Source organism: Maniola jurtina, chromosome 18 (assembly GCF_905333055.1).
Source record: "Maniola jurtina chromosome 18, ilManJurt1.1, whole genome shotgun sequence".
Taxonomy (NCBI): Eukaryota; Metazoa; Arthropoda; class Insecta; order Lepidoptera; family Nymphalidae; genus Maniola; species Maniola jurtina.
The window spans coordinates 7,854,973-7,876,810 of NC_060046.1; the positions used below are offsets into that span (position 1 = coordinate 7,854,973).

Sequence of the window (21,838 nt, forward strand, 5' to 3'; positions counted from 1 at the left end):
TTGAGAGCATCTCAGATCTTTTTTAAGACGGTAGTAAGGTTCGCGTTACTGCTTCCGTATTTAAAATGGCTGCCAAACAGGAGTTGTTTGAGGTGGCCATGTTTTATCGAGTTGTTTTAAAGTACCAACCAAGTAGTTAGTGCTATCAATTAAAAGCTGTATTTTTACATTTCGAGATCACAATAATACGATTGTTACCAACGATGCTGTTTCATAGATTTGAAGAAGAAGAGGATAACATAGTTGTTAGATCAAACCGTTAACATTCAAGAAGCGTTAAGTGTAGTTACTTTGAATACAATGTTTTCACTTTTATTTCCGGAAGAAATCTTACCTGATATTTGTCACACCAGTCAATAAACTTCTGCGCGTCAACGTCTCCGTCTTTGAACTGCTTGACCTCGCCCACGGCGTCCTTGAGGCGACACGCGAGCGTGACGCGCATTTCCCGCTCCACCATGGAAAGCCACGAGTTGATCTTCGGGTTCTCTACCGTTGATACCGGCGATGTGAAATACACCTGAAAATTTCGGTTTTATGAGCCCATATGGAAATCGAAAAGGCCAAGGGTGTTTGCGTTTTTGTATGATGTCGATGATACTACATAAAAAGGTTCCACTCAGCGGTTCCAACCAACTCTTGGTTGGTGGTAAATAAAAGCTTGGGCTTATCAGTACCCATTTAATTAAAAATTGTGAAAGTGTAATTGTTTGATAGAGTGTCCTTTAATTATGTCGCAATTGCTCAACAGATTGATGTGATTCAGGATATATGTAGTTAGACTTGAAGTGACGCGGGCATCTGTTAGTTTCAGATAAGCGCACTTCCATTTTGCCACTTAACATCCATAAGTATTACATTTTTTCCAGAAACGGTGGATGCTTAGTGCGATATTGTAAATCGGAATCGACGAGTGCGACAAATAAAAGTAACTAAGTGTCATGTGGTTTTACATATTTTATTTTTAGGTAACACTCAGGAGCCAGATCATGTTTCAGTAGGTAGAGTCCTAACTAGTTAAAATAGGTACAATGCATCTCATCATTAATGCTGGGGTCTAAAACAATCTTACCTCTTCACCCTCGCGGGACGCGATACCGTTGATGATAGTGTTATCTTCGTTGAGAATGATGGCTGCGACGCCGGCAAACATCTTCTTGAAGTGCTTCTGAAGACGGGCGATGTTCTTGCTGTTACCGATGATTTCCAACAGGTCTTCGTCGCCCACGAAGTAGAAACTGTTGAAATTTTATTTCATTAAATGTTGAGTTAATGAATTAATGTAAAAGATATTTCACGAAATTACTTAAGGAAATATAATCGCTAACCCATCTCATTGCAGAGCATGAGTCTCCTCTCTGAATGAGAAGGGTATAGCCATAGTCCACCACGCTGACCAAGTGTGAATTGACAGACCTCACACACCTTTGAGAATATTATGCAGAACTATGCATACGTATGTTTCCTAATGATATTTTTCTTCCAATCAATCAAGTCATACTTAATTTTTTTAAACACATCTACAAACGTTAGAGGTGCATGCCTGGGAACGAATCCCGAACCTCTTAAACAGGAGACTGATATCTTAACTAGGATATTAAATAAAAAGAAATATGAGATATCAATTAATTCCGGATATTATTTATAGTAGACTAGCTCTGCTAGACTGTAATGTGCGGTCAAGATTAATATACTTAATATTAATCTTGACCGCACATTACAGTCTAGCCTATGGGCCTCAAGGCATAGCCTCCTTGCCCGGGGAAGTGATGCTTCCGCGGTGTTGGTGCTTTTAGCAGGATTTTCATGATCCAATAAAGTAATAGAGAGCCTCGATAGCTCAACGGTTGAGGAGCGGACTGAATTTCGAAAGGTCGGCGGTTCAAACTTGCACTATTGTACCCACTCCTGGCACATGCTTTACGCTTAACTGGAGGAGAAAGGGGAGTATTAGTCACGATTAGCATGGCTAATATTGTTTATAAAAAAATACAAGCAGCATCTTACCGCGGGAAGCTGCTTCTCTCGCGCTCCAAGTATTCGCCGAGCGCTTTCTGTATCTTGCCCAGGAGATCAGCCAGGCGCTCCAGCGAACGCTGTACGCCTGGGATGTTGAGCACGTCCATCACCATCGGCGATTTGCTCACCTTCTTCATCAGGCCCAGGAATTCCGAGCTAGGGAGGTACACAAAATGCAAAAATATCTATCTCATAAAATAACATGTAATAAAGTAGAAGTAACATGTAGTAAAGTATTTAACATTTTTTTTTCAGAAACATTTTTGAGGAATAATACCTCATGTACAATTAAACGCATATGGCTCTTCTAATATGTAATGAGTAAAAACAATAGGAATCGAGTTTTCTAATCATTAAGTTTGTCTCATAATTTGGTTTAAAAGAATCAGAGTTATGTCCCTATAAGCAAGAAGTCCCTATAGTAAGAAGCTTAGTGTGACCACAACGAGAAGCCGTAACTTTTCAACAAACTAATCTTTTTTGAGACTGAGAGGCAATAAAAACTAAAACAAAAAACAAAAGCTGTATTTCCAAAAAACACTTGCCTATTTTCTTGAGTACATACCTAATACTTTGGAAACGGCTAGTCTCGACTGGCAGCAAAGTCTTGATATCAGCGGAGCCACTAAAGATGCCTTCAAGGTACACCCAGCGGCGCTGTACGTCGATCCATACATCGAATAGTGCGTTGATACGGTTCAATTTCTCTTCCCATGTTAACGCCTCTTCTTCAAAGACCTAGATAGATAAAAATAACCATAAAAATTTAAAATTGGACATCTCTTACAAAATTTTATCAAGAGACACTTATATTCCTGTACTTTTACTGACACTTATATTACAGCACTAAAGATGCACCAACCTCGCTGTAAAATGTTTGAACAATATTCGCTACACGTTTGACGTCATACGACGTTAAACATTTCTTCCATGCATTCAATGCGGTCGACTCGTACAGTTGAAGTGAACGTTCAAAAATACTTCCATGCGCTAGGTGGCAAAATAGCTAGTGGTATAGGTAGAGGTGGTATATAAGCTTTAAATTTTCAACATTTTATACCTTATAGTACGGGGAAAGTTTCATGGCAGCCACACTGTTGATATGCTCTTTAACTTTGTTGAATAAGTCATCCCAGCCTCGGATAATCTTGCATTTGTTCTGATAGTTGATAAGATCTAGCTCATAGCTTTGCCAGGATTCGCGAACCTGTTAAAGATAGATTGTTAAGTACATAATTTTGAGATTCTATGCAAATTTTAAAATGTTAATAATTATTTAATTCCATTGGATAACTTAACACTGATTTCGTAAATGATAATTTCATTTTTGTCACATCCACCATATTGGATTTTTCATAACATCATAAACATCTTGTAGAATTTCTGTAAAAATTAAGTGGGGGGTCTTCCTATAAAGAAAATTCTGTGTGAGTTGTAGGTATGTGATATATCAGTCTGTCAGTTTTATAGGCTAAAGAGAACTTTGGAAGTGATAAAGAAAGAGATCAACATTAAGCAAACAAAAAAAGACTAAAATCATCAGCTTTTTATTATAACAGAGTAAAAAAGCGGGTTATATTATTACCTGTTTCAAGAACTCTTCAAGTGCCATTTCTCCTTGAGCAACGGATACCACATCTTTCACAGTGTGTTCATTATGTAGCAAATCGGCGTCCCACACTTGACCAAGAGTTAACTCGGAAAGGGACCAATCCACTTTGAGGGCGCGGCACAGTTGGCGCCAATGACGCTCTTTCAGAGCATCGGATTTCAACTCAACGATCAACATATTGACCTGGAAAATGGAAATTATTCATTTCTTCCTCTTTCATAATACCCCATCTAAATTCTAATAGTTTGAAAGCTTTACTCGCAACACAGTGATGTTATCAATATTACTTTCTTTGTGAGTAAAGTTAGCCGGATCTGTTAATCCATCCATTCTATTAGCATTAGGCTAGAATTACTTATTTGTGCACTAGGGGACAAAGTGATATTATGTTCCTCGAGGGCGTTATGTTAAATTCAAAACGAAGGATTTTAAAGAAGAATTTGCAGCGTAGCGAGGAATCCAATTGTTCCCCTTATGCCAATGTTCGTTTTTTTTTTTTTTAAATTTATTATTACACCAACAACTTCCATACAAATAAGACAAAAAAAATTACAAAAATAACTTTAGTATGGTTGTCAATTACAGGTGTATACTTTATAATAAAACTAATCTAACACTAACCTAAAGTACAAATTCTTAATCTATGTATATATTTTTAAAACAATGGAAAATAAATTTACAGTTAAACTAAAGAAACACAAAAATATCCACTATCAATGATCAGTAATTAAAACTATTCTCTTTTTAAATTTGTTTAATTTGTCGTGAAAATTTTTTCTAATAGGTATGATGAAAAAGAATATTCTTTGTGCCTGGCATGTAACAAGTGCTTGAATTTTCATACTTTGGCTTGATTATAATTGTGTGAATAGTACAATGTTAGTATAGAACATACCTTAGTATACGACTGAAGTAGTTTGCGGACATATTCGTAGCTGTCGTACATACGCAGCCGAGCTGGCAACTCCTTCAATTCATTTAACATTGCTTCCAGTTGTTGCCTAAAACATCATTGTACTCATTACACCCATTGCTTAAGACGAAAGATTTGGCCATTAATTTTAGTTAGAAGTATCAAAATGCCCTAAGAGAAACTGTTTCTTTTTATATCTTTAAAAACAAGTAATATAATGAAGATCAAAGTGCGCTTTTCTGAAGGTTTTGTCGTAATACCTCTTGTATTATGACGTCGCAACAACTGAGCGGTGTTGTATTTCATATACCCTTTATAACCTTCATAACGAATAAAGTACCATAATTTAGATCAATCAATCTCAATAGCACAGAACCACGCTAAGAAAGTTTTTAGAAATTCCATCCAGAGCTGGCCAGCTATAATACAATGTAATAAAATGTTTGTGGTAATAAAATGTTTGTGGTAATGGTGTGGCTGGACCGATGACCTGAAGAAGGTGGCGGGGAGCGGGTGGATGAGGAAGGCGGAGGACGGTGTTTGGTGGCGCGCTCTTGGAAAGGCCTATGTCCAGCAGTGGACGCTTACAGGCTGATGGATGGATGGATGGATGGTTTGTGGTAAGTACCTCAGTTTTCTAGGCTGCACGGAAAGCCAGGGCTTCTCCCTGATGTCGTCAATCTGTGTCCATATCTTGCTGAGTGAGGACCACACTCCGCGCAAATCTTGCAGTTCTTCCAGAGCCACCGTCATACGCTCATTGTTCACTGAGCTGCCTGTTACATAAAAAAATTATGCTAAATCTCTTAAAGTCCTACTATCCACATGCATATTATCGAAGTAGATTGCTCAATAGTTCGATTCTATTTAAGTCTTAAAATTTCTTAAAAGTCGCCGACGCATGAAGCAGTTTCTGTGGTGCCTTATATGTCAATTTAACCTCGTGTTTGCTAATCAAAAAAATTAAAAAAATACTTCTAAATGGATATCTTAAGATTGCATAGTCAAACACTTGGACTGAAGAGGACTCTTGTTACTATTCACTATTAATATACTTACACTAAAATACATATTTTTGACCAAAGTACCATAAAGTCATTAACAGCAATTGCGATGGTTAAAAGCTAGTTATTTAAGGCTGCTTACCAGTATCATGCAGTTCCAGCGCCTCTTTGGCTTTAGCAACATTGTCTCTCTCATCCTTGAGGCGGGTGTATCGAGTCTCCATAGCCTGGAGTCTAGTTAAGGCATCCTCAGGTCTAGTGGAGCCGTCAGTGGGCTTGCTGCGTTCCCATTCAGCGAGGAACTCGAGAGTTCGAGCCTCGACGGCTTTGTCTTCAGCTACGATCTTTTGTTGGAGGGATGCGACCTGAAAGGGATTCAATTAGCTCAGTTCTGAAAATCTAGGGTGAAAGCCATTGTTCATTTTTAAGTTTCAATGGAATATTCAAATACAATAAAGGATATACTCAGTCAAGTCCCTGTTTCATATAACTTTGATAGTTTTAATAGATACGTATTGCAATAACTTATACCATCGTATTACCTGAGTTTGAATGGATGAATCCTTCCTGCGCATGATTTCATTGAAAGCGCTCCATTCGCCTTCAATATTGTCGACATGAAGCCACTGGGCTGGGAATTGGAATCTACGAAAATAAGTAGATAGCAAGCCATTAAAATCCTGTAAACCATAATGGATAATTCATGTTTAAAAGGTTATAGAAATCGGCATACCGTTGCCTTTCCAGAATACGCTGGGCCTCTCTGTAAATGTCAACCTGTTTCTCCCAAGCCAAGACTTCTCTCTTTAGTTGTTGCACGTAAGTGATAAGAGAAACCGCATCACTAGTGGAAGCTGCTTCTGCGAGAATTAATAAGACGTAAGTGCAAAGAATACTCCATTATTATTATTTTTCTACATTCTTATTATTCAGTTGGTCTAGCTAATTGACAAAAATTGTATCACGCGGATTTGAAGATATACTGGTGGATAATGCTAGAATATTAATTACTAAATGGCTTCACCCACATAGGTTCAAGTTTTTAAAAAATCCTGTAGGAAATCTTTGGTTTTGGGATATTTTGTCAAAATCCGTTAATCGCTAACATTTGATGAAAATCTAGCAGACAGGCACAATCAGACAGGGATAGCTAAATGTAATCGTATTTAAAAAGAAACATACCAATAGTTTGCTGTTCAAGTTGTCCTCTGGACTTGGCAAGCCTTGCGTGGAACTGCACCATCTCTCCGCCCAGCAGAGCGCCGAACTTGCCGAGAACTTCTTTGTGCCAAGCGTCGTATTTCAGCGCAACTTTGCTTTGCACGCGAGCGAAGTCGATCACAACGGGCCCGTATTCGCGACGGGTATCGGACGTATCAAATGTCGTACGAGATTTTCTGTTAAAAACAAAATAATTATACAACCAGTTGGTTTTTATTGTTTAAAAAAAAAGCATTTCATGTTAACACGTAAAACTAGGACCATCAAATCTCTTTTATTTTGACGTTATAATCATGAAAAACATCAGTTTTTGAGATACGCAAAATTTGTATTAAGGCATACAATACTATTCTCTGGGCACAGGTTTGCCAAGATAACAATAATTATGATAGCCCTTGTTACCTGATTATAAATCATTTAGTCTTAGTTTATTTCACTTCATTTTATTTCACTGGTTCAGTTTCGCTTCTCACCACTTCTATGCTTAATTACCACGGCCACGGCAAAGCTTTTTATTAGTTTTTTTTTTTAAAATATAGGATAAAAATGTAAAGAATGAAGCAAATCTTACTTAATGTCGTTTAGACACTTGATCCATAGGGTGATGTCTTCCCCGAGACGTCCATACAAGCTTTCCGGTTGGAGATCCCATAGCGCTTGGTAACTAAAGAAAAACACAGATTTCTTTATAACTAACAAGGGTACAAACTCTAAAATTTAAACATAAACATACATAACATAATATTAAACAATGTGACTAATTCTGTTGTGCTCATTCTCTAAATTCTTATCAAATCTAGTGCTATGCTTTTATGCAAAGAGTATTATGAAAGTGATAGCAATTTATTTAGATCTGTCATTTTAGTACTTTAGAGATCATGCATAACAGAATGAGCCACATTGACGGCACAGTGATTGTATCACAAAAAGGTTTACTTTTAACAGCAAAGTACAATATGGATGGGATGTCGAAACTAGCGTTTTCTCGCTATGACTATCAATTTTTTCACAAACATTTTTCAAGCATGTGTGGTATAAAATGAATAGGATTGTTTAAAAAGAATCTGCGTTTTTCAAACAATGAAGATTCTTTATCTTACCGCAGCCATTCGTCGACATATTCACGCACTTGCGATATCTTTTGTTCGATGGCGTCGTAGGCATTTTCTAGAGGTGAAGAACCGCCGGGCAGCTTTGTGAGCAAGTTTCTGTACGTAGCGGTTTGCGCACGCGCCACTCCTACTTGATATCTGTTGGATTAGACATAACTTGAAATGTTTTGGTCAAAAGCGCCCAATTGTGATATTTAAAATGTTTTCCTATTAATGTAAATGGCCGCATCAAAAGAATAATGTTATCCCTAGCTAACCCTATCAATACCATATTGAGAACATAACTTCTTGGCCGAAACATTCTGTCGAAGACAAACAAGGTAGGTTCAGTTTTCAATCAATTTTACATCTCTTCTACACGTTCAGCTTTCGTCGCATCAGTTCAAATGATTAACTATTAATGTGTCTAAAGGTGCAGTATACCAAGCAAGCAAGTGCACACAAATATGTTTTTTGTATTTTACTCCAGCAAATTTATTAGTTTTCATCAAACTAATACAAATGATAATTAAGTCTAAGGTGGAAGAGGTACAGCAATTTCTTTGCCGGTAGGGTAGTAACTAGCCACGGCCGAAGCCGCCTACAAACCTGGTGCTTTGCAGCCGGTGCTGGCTGGTGACGATGGCTTGCCAGGCGAACATCTGGCGCATGAGTTGGAAACGCGCCTCTTCCAGCGACGGGAAAAGGTACATCTGCTGGTTTGTGATGCGGACTTCGTGGACCACGCGAGCGATCTGAGGAAACGTTTCTATATTATAATATGCTGTCTGTTAGCATTGATTAGATACTCATTTTACTGCCGACTATGAGGTCAGGGGTTTCAGTCCTAGTTTGGACCATTTTATTGAGATTTTAAGTAGCAGTCCGGAAATGGGAAGTTGGCGGTGATAGACCCTAGTGCCTCGGAAAGCATGTAAAGCCTATACCTAATCGATCGATGTCGTATCGCAAGGCCATGGCATGCAAGACGTGGTAGTAATTGCAAGAGACCTATGCCCAGCAGTGGAAGGACAACTATCGGTTTGACGCTATTGGTGGTGATGAACATCTGCTGCATTGTTGGCTAGTCACTGTCAAGATTTGTTAACTAGACCGAAACTAGCCCAAATCGGTCAAGAAACGAAAACATTGATTTTACTATAGTTTAAACTAAATATCATATTATGGAAGGCTTCGCAGACATACCTGAGGCTCTCCACCAGGTTTGTGCGTGGGCTCAGCGGGTGAATACGTGTCCATCGAGAGGTCCAGTTCATTGGTCTTGCCGAGCAAAGCCGCGGTCCAAGCCTCGATACCGGCCTGAAGACGTGCAGCGAGGCTTTTTTCAACCTATACAACAATAAATTTACGTGAAAACACTATATTAGCCTTGAGAATAAGTTTTTCAGTAAGTACCAAAACTGATACAGTGGTGTCAAATTTCTCAATTCAGATGGATGACCCTAAGTTGTTCATCAAATTGCGACTTTGCCATATGTTTTTCTTAAATCCAGGGAGAAGATACTGCAAAAAAATTGCATTGCACGCAAAAATTTGCATATTCTACGACATGCCCTTGCCAAAAATTTCAGTCCTCAAATTTAGATTTCCTAAATTTGAGGACTGAAATTTTTTATTTGGAATAAGGTATTTATTTATGATATGAAATTAATTCACTGTAAGGGTAGACGCAAATTATCTCAGCTTTTGCAACAATTTTTAGGACTTGCAAAGGGGTATTGGTGGTGTGAAAATAGGGTTAGTTTTTCTTTATTAGGTCCAAATCATTGCTCAGTTTCATTATGCATTTATTAGCCTCTGAAATGGTGTTCAATTAATGTGTTTACGAATTATAAAGTGTGGCAGAGTTCTTTAATTCATACCTCTTCATCAAGGCGTTGCACCCACAGATGCAAGTTGCTGTACTGGCGTAGGGAAAGATCGTCAATTGCCCGCTGCAGTCGACTCAGGATGTCCGCCAAGCTTTGGGCTGAGTACGGACACGTCTCGAGCGACCGAGCGTCCACAGATATCTGCTCTTCTACCGCTAGAAGGTCTTCCACCTATTCCAAGATAGACGTTCCATTAGAAGTACATATAGACAATACTTCAGTACTTAATCTAAATCAATACCGATAAAAATAAAAGTTCTGACTCACTCACTGACTGACTTATCAACAACCAACTTTCTCCTACCTATCCCGTGGGAATTTTAGAAATTCCCACGGAATAGGGGTAGGGGTATTTATTTTATACATTCAGTTCTATGGGTTGTACAGAAATCTAAAACTTATACTAACTGTAACAGTGGCTTAACTAAAAAGATAGGTATAAAAGTACTGCTCTCTTTTCCAAGGAAAAGAAAAGTTAGATGTATATATGCACTTAATAGGCAACAATACAAACATAAATAGAAAATCCTCTATAATTACCTTTTCTTGGAAGATAAGTACAACTTCGCTAAGCTTCTGCACGTACGGGTCCAGTTTGTATGATTCCCACACGAGAGCCATACCTTCTGACACTTGAAATAGAACGTCACGGCGGAGGCCGGCTACCAGCGGAATGATAGAAGCCTTGTCGCGTATCTGGAATGTTCTATCTTGTGAGAAATCTATTTATTGTGACAATCATAATATAACATTTAAGTGCGTGCTCACATGTTGAAAACCCAAGCGATTCCATTTTTAGACAGAATCGCGTGCGAGTTATACGTCATAACTTAAACCGAGTTTCTACGGGTCGACCTGGGTTACTGCGTAAGTTCAGTACCCAGCAAGAATGATTGCACAGTGAAATTTAGAAAGAGATGATCGACAGCTTCGTAAAGCGTCGTCTCTGTCACTCATTCTTTTAACGCTGACTTTTTAATATCAACAACAGAGCCAACACTTTACGAAACCAACCTATCGATTTTTTTTTTCTAAAGTTCGATGTATAAAATCGCCCGTGCTGGGTACTGTATTATAATATCAAGGTGAGCGCGTCTGCAACCGCACTCGTTAGTTGGTATGAGCACGCACTTTGTTACGATGCCATTAATTCTAGAAGAGCTAAGAAGAGTACCATGTAAAGCAAATTCATTTTGCTGTGTTATTAATTAATAGGATGAAGCTTTGAAAATTTAATATTTTGTGCTACATAACTACATTGCAGAAGAATCATAAGCTTTATAGTATAGTTTTAAGCTTTTACCAGCTCGGAGCACAGAGTATGAAAAAAATAATAGATTGAATGTACTAAAGCAAGATAAAAAAACTTTAAGGGCTGATTTTTCAATAGTAAAATAAACTTTAAAGATATTTTGACCGATAGCCAATACAAAACTGAATAAAATTTCATCACAGAATTTTTGGTCAATTTTGTAATAAACACTATTCAGCAACGGAAAAATCATCCACTAGAATATTAAACGATAGCTATGTCAGGCTAAATAGAAAATGTGCGTTATTTAAGCTCTAAGAGCATTGCGTCGACATCATGCAGCCTATAAATAATCTACCTTCGTATGATTCCTATTATTTAGCTGCATAAATTAAAATGCATGTGTTAGTGGCATTATTATACAACAATATTTCAATATACATAGTGTATTTTTTCATTTAGTCTAGTAATAAGATAAAATTTTAGTGCCAATTTTGTATTGTCCTATGATAAATTGTAGTGTGTGTAAACTGTGAAACGTAGTTAGGTATCGATCCCACTGCCAGAGTTATAAAGTTCTGCGTTCACTGTAATCTGGCTTAGAACTCAATACATATTCAAAGGTTGTTGATGGCGACGATTATTTTATTTATTAGGAAACTAACGGTATACAAAATGATACTAATTATTACATATTCTATGACATAATGACAACTTAGTTACTTAAACTTACAACTATCAATGTATATGCTAACTCAACATGCATAATCTAAGTTTAAATAATACTTAAACGATAAAATAAGCAAATATTTGAAATCTTTGATTGATCAAGTATGACGATCGCAATAACGTTTGATTGGCTGACACATTCTCACTATTAGCTGGAATTCAACAATTGCGATTATGGCAATGTAATAAACAAAAATTCCATGTTGACCCCCCCTATAGGCGTATTCCGGTATCTTAGTGGCTACATAATTTTTGATGTACACTAGAATAAGAATAGGCGTGCTGAAAACTAAGTCGATCATTGGCAGTGGCATCGATACCTTATTCTATATGAGCTTTGTGTAATTTAGTACGTACCTTTTCGAGCGTGCGTTCGTAAGTGCGTACACTTTCGATAAGCGATATCGCGAACGGATAGAGTTGGTTCGCTTGGTGTGCTTTATTGACGATCGCAAGGGGCACCCTGGAATACAAAATCCAACGTCGATAGTCGATACTACATATTAATATAATAAATACAAAAGTGTGTTTGTTTGTCCTTCAAATAGATTGAGGAGCTGGAACCCAGAATTAACATAATTTTATATTGTCATGGGAATGAAATTAGTGAGCGAATTTCCAGAAGAATCAGTTCTGTTGATAGAAATAATTCAAAAATCTGTCATAAGATTCAAAGCATTTTCTGTGTGAGACTAAAGCAAAAATAAAATATAACAAGTAGTCATACCTAAATCCCAAGTTCTTAAGGTTCCGTACTTCCTTATACAGTGTGATGATTTCAGGTAAGAAGTTGACTTTCAGTTTCAGAACAGTGCCAGTTTTGCTGGAACGAGCGCGCACGGATTCTATTGCGAATATACGTCCGGATACACCCAAGTTGCGCTGTTGTACCTAAAAACGTACATAATAATTTTTTCCACTAAATTAACGTTGCTACACAAATATAATAATGAATAAGCACATTTTTCTTTTTACATTCTTTTTGACAGTGTCTGTTGTTCAATTTATTTATGTAAACTTATCTTTTGATCTAATAAAACTGTTATATTTACAATTTTAAAGTGTGATAAATAAATAAAATAATAATATTTTACTTTTTTTATTTTATTTACTTTACCTTACGAGCCCAGTCATCAAAAACTTCTTGAGTATTTAGTTTTTGACGGAAGCTATCGCCGTCGGCCTTTAGTTTCTGTCCTTCAATGTGATTTTCCCACCCCTTTCCTATGGGTAAAAATTAATTCATTAACTATTAAGAATATGCATTATCTAAGTTCTAAAGTAAGTAAAATAGGTATTTTCATGAATAAATACTTTATTTAAAAAAAGTATGTCATTCTGCACAGTTATTTTTATTAATGGTCCTAACAACAATGAAAAATTACATTTACACTACAGTAGCGCCCAGCGACTTTCTAAAAACTTGCTCTGTACCTTTTGTAATATAAAAGCTGGATAATAACTGGTAAAGTATGTTTGAAGAAAATGGCAATTGACACAAATTTTAAGCATGAAAAGCTCACCAAGTACGTCTTCAACTCGCTTTAAATAGGCAGTTAGTTGGTGGTCAATTTGCTTGGCCCAAATTATAGAACCTGCGACTGGTGGCAAATCGCGCACCAATGACAGACGACTGCACTTCGATTGGGGGTATTGAACCTATGAAACGAAAGAAGAATAAATTAAAATATTGTACATAGGTATAGAGAGAGCAATTTCTGATGTTCCTTCCAGGTTAACGAAGAATTAGAATTAAAATTGGTGGTTAACAGAGTTAGGGAAAATTAAGCACTAAATTCGACTGACTTTATGAAAAGATTTTGATGTGCGTGTTCACGGCAACTTGCGAGCGCTCTGAAGAAGTATATGACTGTTCATGTAGGCACAACTTGAGCGCTTCTAAACGAAAATTAAGGCTCTTGGATTAGAGCCCTCGCTTGACCCGTGAACACGGTTTCAGAAAATACGTTACCCTTTCATAACCTCGAACCGTAAAGCATCCATAAAAAGCATCAACAAATATATTACCTTGAACTTCTCATGCAAGGCTTCGATATCGTCCTTGACGCGTTGTATGAGCTGCGTCTGGTACTCGCGGATGGCGCCGCGGATGTGCGGGCGCACGAACAGAGCGTTGAAGCGCGAGAAGATGCGGAACATTTCGTTCGCGTTCTTAGCCGTGCCGAGTTGGTCGCGGAGGTGGGCCGTTATGCGGGTTTCAACGCGATCTGAGGCCAAATCATTTAGTATCAAGACACTTTAGGTTTTGGCTTGGTTATATTTATTTGGAAGTGTTAAAATTATAATAAGTTTATCCATACCGATTCTATCTTCATAGCGTCGCACGGCCGCTTCCCACGCATCGCATCCTTCACGAGAGATGTCCAAGCAGTCTACTTCTTTCACATTCTCATACGCTAAGTTCACCTGACAAGTTAAAATATATTTAAAGAACCAATTAAAACTCTAAAATAAATAAAAAATCGAAAGAGTTAAACGAGAGAAGGATCTAAAATGAGAAAAAAAGGGTCCTAAACAACGCAGTCTGGTGTCGACGCCTTTCTCTCAGAGGGAACTAATGAATAAGCGGATGCATAGGTACAAAATTACTGTTTTGTCCTGTAAAATCGTGTTTGTTAACGATAAAGTGTAAAAAAATTTTTTGATGTGATACCTCAGCGATGGCATTAGCATCTGCAGCGTCCATCGTAAGCGAGTGTGGTTGAGCTGGTTCACCCGCCGCGCCCGTTTCCGTAGCAGCGGCGGCGCGGGGACGCAAAACCTGAGAAAACAAAAAGAATGTTCAAAAACTTATATAAACATTCAACATATGAATAGAAATTTATATAAAAAACGCATAAATGGAATCACGCTAAGTATAATCTTTAATAATAAGTAAATAAACCCAAATTAAACTTATGTGAACCACTACTGCATAGTTTGTACACCAGCTTTAACCTTGCAGCAGGGATTCACTTAACAGCAGTCGAACCTGCTAGCTATCATTCTCATAGCTCTGTTGGCGCTGGTCCGCACTTGTTTGCGTATGACTGCAAATAAATAATCTATTCTGGCGTCAGCAAACATCCCTGACCCAAGATAAGAACACCCTTCTTAAGGTAAGAATGGGTCAGCCCCATTCTTACCTTAAGAATCAATATTATATTGCATGTAAAAGCCGCTGTAGCCTGTAAACTTTTACATGGCTCCACAAACTGCATTAATCAATTCTAATGTGAAAGTGTGTCTGTCTGTGTGTCTGCTAGCTTATCACGGCCCAACAGCTTAACCGATTTTGATGATATTTGAGAGTAACAGACCACTACTTTTTATCCCAGAAAATCAAAGAGTTCCCACAGGATTCTTAAAGGTCTATATGTTTAACTGATTTACATGTTTAGTTCAGAGGTTGCTTGCGTCCCAGAAATTGACATAGGCAACTTTTATCCCGCAAAGAGCAATAAGCTCTACATAGGCACTTCTTAACTCCCCCAGAGGCACCCACAAACCAATCAGGTCTGAACTCAAAATCGCGATGTGAAAATGCTTGTTCTCTGCCCCTGTCCCGGTTGAATCCCCCTTACCCTCAGCATGACGGTCCGCAGTTGCTCGTGGTGCCTGCGGAAGCGCCGCATGTGCTCCATGCGCGCCTGAAGCCGCTTGTGCGACGGCGACACGCGCCACACCATCTTCAGGTGCTCGTCGCGCTTCTTCTTTACTATATCTCTGTTAAACAAGACAAGTTTATAATATACCTTAATTTTGAAGCCTATGGCACACTACTTTGAGATGTATGAGACTCCAGCCTAACCATCCTACAAAGAATGCCAAATGTAATTTTATGGTCTATCACAAACACACACCCTGATCTATAACAATTGAAGGAATCAAAAGATCTACATACTAAGTTTGGAGGATAGTGACGCGCTACAAAGAATAATTTCTTACATATCCTAATCCACTAGCTAACAGGCTCTTGGCTGAGGACTGCCAAAATTGTTCCAAAAAAAAACATAATATACTAGACCTGGTTACCTGATAGGCAATTAAATACGAGCGCTGGCTTCTAAAGCAAAGTAGCTTTAAAACAACATCCTAAAAGCCTTTGAAAGCATGTATGCCAACTTTTCATGGCTAAATGCTGAATTAGTCTTGACATTTGATACACAGATGGCTTGCGTCCCAAATATAGACAAAGGAAAACTTTTGTCTCAGGAAAACAATTCTGATTTTATTCCTATTATTTATTAAAGGACCTGAAAAACCACACTGCCCCAACTTTTTTTTGCGCATTTTTTACTATTTATTTGGGACAAGAACTACAACTTCAAATTATTGAAATAATAGTAATGAATGTAACTAAAACTTAAAACATTCCTTAAATAATAGAGCTTACCTTAAAAGGCCTTGTAATTTTTCGTATTCGTCATCCCAACAAGAGAATACTTCAAAGCACTGGGTCATAACACGCTCAAAGTCTTCAAATGGAATATGCATCAATCGACGAGTTCCCAAAACCTATAACCAATTTTAATATACTTTAATAATATCTAAATGGTTTAAAATAAAGTCCTATTTGTGTAAACTATTGGGAAAATTTCGATTCGATTTTCACCATGATTTAGAACATTTCACAAAGAATTTTGTATGTATAATAATTTTATACATAGATTATGTAAATAAGACAATTTGACAACAAGAACTCTAAAAAGTAATATATATGGACAAATCTTTACCTTTAATAACTGTTGGCCCAAATCTCGTGAGATAGCTTCAACAAGTCTCAAACCACGCTGAATAGGATATTTCGTTGACCGAATTTTGCGTAGATGTGAAAAGATTTGTTGCACAGCAAGTCTAGAACAATGAATAGATACTATTGCATAGAATAATGTTGTTAAGTAAATAAGGTACTTCGTAAAATTTTCATTCCTGAGCTAATGTAACCTATTGTAATAAAATGAACTTTGAACAAGAACTGCAGGTGACTAGTAAGTATTATATTGAAATAGGTGGTCATTTTGAGAGTGCAGAATCATAGACCGGCTAGAATAATGATAAAAATGGCACTACAACAAAAAAGACTCAGGGGAAGACCCAGAAAAATAATGGAGATTGCATGGAAAATTAACATAGTGAAAGAAAGGGGTAAAGTACAGAGCATAATCGTGTTTTTGGCAGGCCCACAAAGGCCAGAGATATTTGCGATGCTCATACAGATGATTTTAACAGTATAGTGAGGCAAAGAGCTGGAGCAGTATTCTGAGGGTATTTGCAGCAAACGTTTATGTGCGGAACTCAGCTCAGTGAGAAGAAAGAACAAAACAGTGGCAGCAAAGTGAGAAAATGTTTTTCGAAACGCTAGGTAAACACCAAGTGTCCAAGGTGGTACATAAATTAATGTAAATATAAAACAAAATTACAATTTAATTTAATTTCTAACAGTCAAGGTCTAAGTTAAAACTGTTTTTATGGATAAAATATCGTAAGTAACGCCTTTAGTAAAAAGAAAATATTATATAAATTATTATGTACATCATAAATGAATGCTAATGTGAGATACATTCAGTTCCATTTCTTGTAATTATTTTCTTACCTAATTCTCTCAAGTTCAGTTGCGCTAAGCAAATCGTTGATAGGGAAGTCTTTCATCAGGGGATTGTAGTCTGAGACTGTGGCAAGGGCTTGTTTAAGTCCTGTGTCAGTATCAAATGATACAATAGGGTGGAATCTCTTGCCATACTTAAGAATATCCAGTGTTAGGGCAACCTGGAATATAAACATAATATAAAACAGACATAAGTTCACAATATGAAAGTTGTACAAAATAATGTCCATAACTAAAACCCAAGTCTATCTATTATCCATACTAATACTATAAATGCGAAAGTCTGTCTGCTAGTGTTATATGGCTCATCTGTTTAACCGATTTTAACAAAATTTACTACAGTGATAGCTTGCATCCCAAGAAAGGACATAGGCTACTTTTTATCCCAGAAAATCAGAGTTCCCACAGGATTTTTAAAAATCTAAATCCACATGAATAAAATGTAGTTTTGACATATTTTTGTTTCACATCATGGATTTGTGATGACATCATACAAACACACTCTAAAACCATCAACACAGAATTTATTATTATGAGGAATGTGAATTGTAATGAATCCACACATACATACAGACTGCCTTTCTATAGTTAGGACTTAAATGTATTTTTTTTCTTTTCTTTTCTATATTTGTCTTGAAATGAGTGCTTATGAAATCTACAAACCTCAATACTTTCTCTCTTCTCTTGGATGCGATGAAGTGCCCTTTCAAGGTTGAGCCAAAATGATATCTCTTGTAAAGCTGTACCATTAGACGGATCTCTGTCCAATTTTGTAACCTAAAAATAAATGTTTTATTAAATAACCTGTAGGTATATACATAAACACAAGAAACATAACTAATAAAAAGACAAAAAATCAATAGATATAGCTAATTTGGCTTTTTCTGTACACAAATCATTATATTTAATTGATATGTCTAAAGTAGTGCTATTCCTTTCTTTTGGGAACATTGGGAATAGGATAGCACTACATACAAACCTTTTGAATTTCCTTAGTCCAACGATTGACACCATTTTGCAGCTGGTTGAGGAAGGTGGAGTCTTCAACTTTATCGCCGAAGTCAGCTACGCGAGGCTTGCGGCCTTCATCGGCAGCCCTAAAATAATTCAGATGCATATTCAATCTTGCCTTGAATGTGCTTGAGTGGCAGGAAAAATGGATACCACAAGTTACTTGTCTCAGTGGTTCATATCAAAAATGTTTCATGAGTAAATTTAATGTATCTGTAAGTATTTCATGGCTTCAAAATCAACTAATACAATTTAAATTTTTATGCATATGTTATATTTATATACCTTTTAATAACAGCAGCAACTAATGGGTGGACTGGAAGTGTTATTTCAGGGATATCAATATTCTGCTGAAGATGTAGCAAACCCATTTCTAACTCAGCAATCTTCTTTTCCACTGAAGGTGCCATCTTGTCTCCATCCCTGAGAACATGTACAAAGTTTTGTACTAAAACATTCTGTCAAAATTAAACAGTCCTATTCCACTGATAGCCTCAGCAATGCCCAGGCCAAACCCTTGGACCTAGAAAGCTGAAAGCACGGAGGAGCTTTCTTTTATAATGTAGACATGGAATAAGGCCCAATTTTTTGTCATCACTATAGGATAAGAAGTAAAGAGGTTTTATATTTTCATGGAAAAAAGCCACGGGCGGTCAGAATTAGGTATACAATTTTATACAAAATATTTTGGATAATCTAACAGGAACCAAGTAAATAAAATAGAAAAAATGTACTTTATGTTATGATTATTTACCTGTCAGCTCGGCCACTCTCCTTAACATAACTTTTGAAGAACGGGGCCATGGTTTTGCTGATGAAAGCATGGAGGGTCTCGTAAGGGGAACCATCAGAGAGATTGATGAGACGCATCTGACTATGGATGGACTTGTCAGCCTCAATGACAGCACCGCGCTTGATGCAGACAAATGCTGCACATTGCGGGGATGTGAAATGTACCTGGTATGGATGAAAACAAATTAATTTATCAGTATTTTATACATGAGGTAGTTAAACATAAGTACTCATATTACTTAACCTTTTCCATAGTTTTATAGAGAAATGAGTGATATGTTGTCACATTATATTTTTTTTAGTAGTTTCAGTATACTCAAAGAAAAATCTACCTGCTCTCTATAAACATGGCTGAAAATTTCTTATTTATACATCTTAAGCTATCACTTTATTCTGTAAATCTGAAACACATGTCCTATAAATCTATATAAACTACCATTTTGTATTCACAATTTTTGTATTCATATCTTACTTAATTATAAAATGTATTCCCCACAAATATAAGGACTGGAGCCATTATCACGGTAATTCAGATTTCTGCTACTTGCTAAGAATAAAAGAACAGTAAAAAAAGAATTATGATATTCATAAGGGTGGTAAGTTGCATCTCAAAATAACAGACCTCATTGGTAATTTGGTACGAGACAGCTTCTTTTTCTTCTTCACCCTCTGTTGGTTGTTCACTTTCATCCTCTGTAGGTAAAAAAACAAAATAAATATTAAAATGTTTACTATTTTAATCAACCAATAGAATTAAATATACCAATAAGATTTTCAACTTACAATAATTTATATAACAACAAAAAATTGTTAGTAACTTTTACGAAAGTAATTTGAAAACTTTATGAATAGAGATGAGTAATCAGTGAAGGGTAGGAAACACCTAATTTGCATAATACGTCAATGCAGTTAAAATGCCGAACACATGCAATCGATTACTTTTACAACGTTCATACCTTTAAGTGAAAATCGCTGCACGTACAGCGACGGCACTTGTGGGTCCGAAATGAATTTCCGAATGCAATCTTGATTCACTTTGTCGTCGAGTGCAGCATTCAACGCCGGTGGAACGATGTCATCCTCGGGCAAAAGTACCGTTGCAGCTCGGCGCAAGTAGTTCGCAAAATCTTGGAAATCCACTACAACTACGTTTTGAGCCTCCGGGGCATTTTCACTCCCATCTAGGGAGTCTCCCATGATGTCAAGGGATAATTACAACTTTCTAATACGACTAATTATTAAAAATTAAACGGCGACGAGGCCCCAAGTGCAGCACCAAATCGATGAATGAAAATTTTGACATTGACAACTGACAACTGCCCACTGCAGTGTTTCCACTTGCGCTTTTGGTTTTACCCTAGTTCCTGTAGGAATTAAGCCTAAACCCTAGTTTTCTTTTACACCCCGATTTAAGTTGCATTATTTTTACTATTATTCCGCGGTGTAGAATGAAAAACTTTTTAGTTTTACATACATGTATATATGTATGTAAGTAAACATAAATAAATACATACATGAACCTTAAAAATATTACACTCCTTTTTTTGGGAAGTTGTGTAAAAAACGCCGTAAGCCGTACTTTACTTACAATAGAGCGAATAGTCGTTTCACCCTAAAATTGGGCGAAATCTCTAAAAGTAGAGACAAGAAAAAATAAGTATGAGCCGTAGACACTAAAGAGCCGTATCTCTATTATTTAACGTTGGCCGCAAAGGTACAGTGCCAACGGGTAACTTTAGATATGATGATACGGGATGACGGACGGTTCAAGCAAGGACGTTAAAATGAATTAATCATCTGCAAAAAATGACTAAATCAGATAACAGTATTATTCTTTCGTTAGAAAGTACATAGTAGGTATGAGGGACATCAGCACTCAGCAGCATCGCGCACTCCGAAAGAAGCTTAATGACCTATGCTGACACATCAGTATTTCTTGCACTCGATAAGATCTATCTTGTTGACTTATTGAATAATAGCGGGAATCTAATTTTCGTTTAGTTTTCGGTTATTGCAGGTCGCCTCGTGGTATACGATCACCGACATCTTCAAGTAGCTTTATGATTTCAGCAAAACTGGATGATCTAGCATAATTTTTGCGCATCTACATAATAAGTAGGTAAATGAAACTATTACTTCTTGATTTTTTTTTTCTATGAAAACGCTCTAAAGAAGTTTTTCCATTGTGTCCAATATATCGGATGACTTTATTCAAGTCCACAATAAGATAAAGTTGTACTAGAGTTCTTGAAGAAACTTGGTCATTACTTCAACAACGTTACAGTGGTTACGGGCTACGGACAAACAGCGACCGGAATGCTAAGAGCTTTTTGCTAATGCTACTTATGTGAATCTGCATCGCTGCGTCGCTCTAATAAGATGAGTATGTAAATATAAGCAAGTTTCTTCAAGGCTTTTGGAAAGATCCAACAGTAGGATATTATATTGAAAACTAGCTGATGCAAATTCATTCGCGTTGATTTTTTTAAAACTTAGATTTTAAAAATCCCGTGGGAAATCTTTGGTTTTCCGGGAAAAAATTGGTTGTCTGTAAAGTCGGTTTACTGACGATAGTTGAACGTGACAACAAAGGCCGATTGTGCTTCTTTGTCGCTCGTTCCGCGCTCTCGCTTGCACTTCAAGCCTTACATGGAACGCCTCAGAGCGAGGTAACGCCGCATGAGTCATGTTTTT

General features: G+C 37.0%; 1 protein-coding gene across 7 annotated transcripts in view; it reads right to left on the reverse strand.

Annotated features, from left to right (window-relative positions):
- Nucleotides 1–20,436, reverse strand: part of LOC123874353 (dynein heavy chain, cytoplasmic) — a 55,681-nt gene extending 35,245 nt beyond the window's left edge. For 4 of the 7 annotated variants that reach the window (XM_045919631.1, XM_045919632.1, XM_045919626.1 and 1 more), the window contains exons 1-36: nucleotides 20,101–20,436; nucleotides 19,767–19,837; nucleotides 19,107–19,309; nucleotides 18,638–18,775; nucleotides 18,321–18,438; nucleotides 18,005–18,118; nucleotides 17,330–17,502; nucleotides 16,470–16,590; nucleotides 16,130–16,251; nucleotides 15,318–15,459; nucleotides 14,408–14,515; nucleotides 14,055–14,160; nucleotides 13,762–13,961; nucleotides 13,257–13,392; nucleotides 12,851–12,957; nucleotides 12,461–12,624; nucleotides 12,091–12,196; nucleotides 11,363–11,386; nucleotides 10,293–10,448; nucleotides 9,744–9,923; nucleotides 9,067–9,210; nucleotides 8,470–8,615; nucleotides 7,870–8,019; nucleotides 7,341–7,433; nucleotides 6,731–6,945; nucleotides 6,282–6,408; nucleotides 6,091–6,193; nucleotides 5,691–5,913; nucleotides 5,173–5,320; nucleotides 4,527–4,632; nucleotides 3,605–3,814; nucleotides 3,080–3,226; nucleotides 2,585–2,757; nucleotides 2,008–2,175; nucleotides 1,073–1,238; nucleotides 335–520 (exon numbers count right to left, since the gene is read on the reverse strand). In XM_045919631.1, coding sequence (XP_045775587.1) covers nucleotides 335–520; nucleotides 1,073–1,238; nucleotides 2,008–2,175; nucleotides 2,585–2,757; nucleotides 3,080–3,226; nucleotides 3,605–3,814; nucleotides 4,527–4,632; nucleotides 5,173–5,320; nucleotides 5,691–5,913; nucleotides 6,091–6,193; nucleotides 6,282–6,408; nucleotides 6,731–6,945; nucleotides 7,341–7,433; nucleotides 7,870–8,019; nucleotides 8,470–8,615; nucleotides 9,067–9,210; nucleotides 9,744–9,923; nucleotides 10,293–10,448; nucleotides 11,363–11,386; nucleotides 12,091–12,196; nucleotides 12,461–12,624; nucleotides 12,851–12,957; nucleotides 13,257–13,392; nucleotides 13,762–13,961; nucleotides 14,055–14,160; nucleotides 14,408–14,515; nucleotides 15,318–15,459; nucleotides 16,130–16,251; nucleotides 16,470–16,590; nucleotides 17,330–17,502; nucleotides 18,005–18,118; nucleotides 18,321–18,438; nucleotides 18,638–18,775; nucleotides 19,107–19,309; nucleotides 19,767–19,837; nucleotides 20,101–20,341 — 5,235 coding nt within the window. In that variant the 5' untranslated portion in view covers nucleotides 20,342–20,436. The remainder of the gene's footprint in view (nucleotides 1–334; nucleotides 521–1,072; nucleotides 1,239–2,007; nucleotides 2,176–2,584; nucleotides 2,758–3,079; nucleotides 3,227–3,604; nucleotides 3,815–4,526; nucleotides 4,633–5,172; nucleotides 5,321–5,690; nucleotides 5,914–6,090; nucleotides 6,194–6,281; nucleotides 6,409–6,730; nucleotides 6,946–7,340; nucleotides 7,434–7,869; nucleotides 8,020–8,469; nucleotides 8,616–9,066; nucleotides 9,211–9,743; nucleotides 9,924–10,292; nucleotides 10,449–11,362; nucleotides 11,387–12,090; nucleotides 12,197–12,460; nucleotides 12,625–12,850; nucleotides 12,958–13,256; nucleotides 13,393–13,761; nucleotides 13,962–14,054; nucleotides 14,161–14,407; nucleotides 14,516–15,317; nucleotides 15,460–16,129; nucleotides 16,252–16,469; nucleotides 16,591–17,329; nucleotides 17,503–18,004; nucleotides 18,119–18,320; nucleotides 18,439–18,637; nucleotides 18,776–19,106; nucleotides 19,310–19,766; nucleotides 19,838–20,100) is intronic. The other 3 variants (XM_045919633.1, XM_045919634.1, XM_045919628.1) reach the window with 1 other exon arrangement.
- Between the last annotated feature and the right edge of the window lie 1,402 nt (nucleotides 20,437–21,838).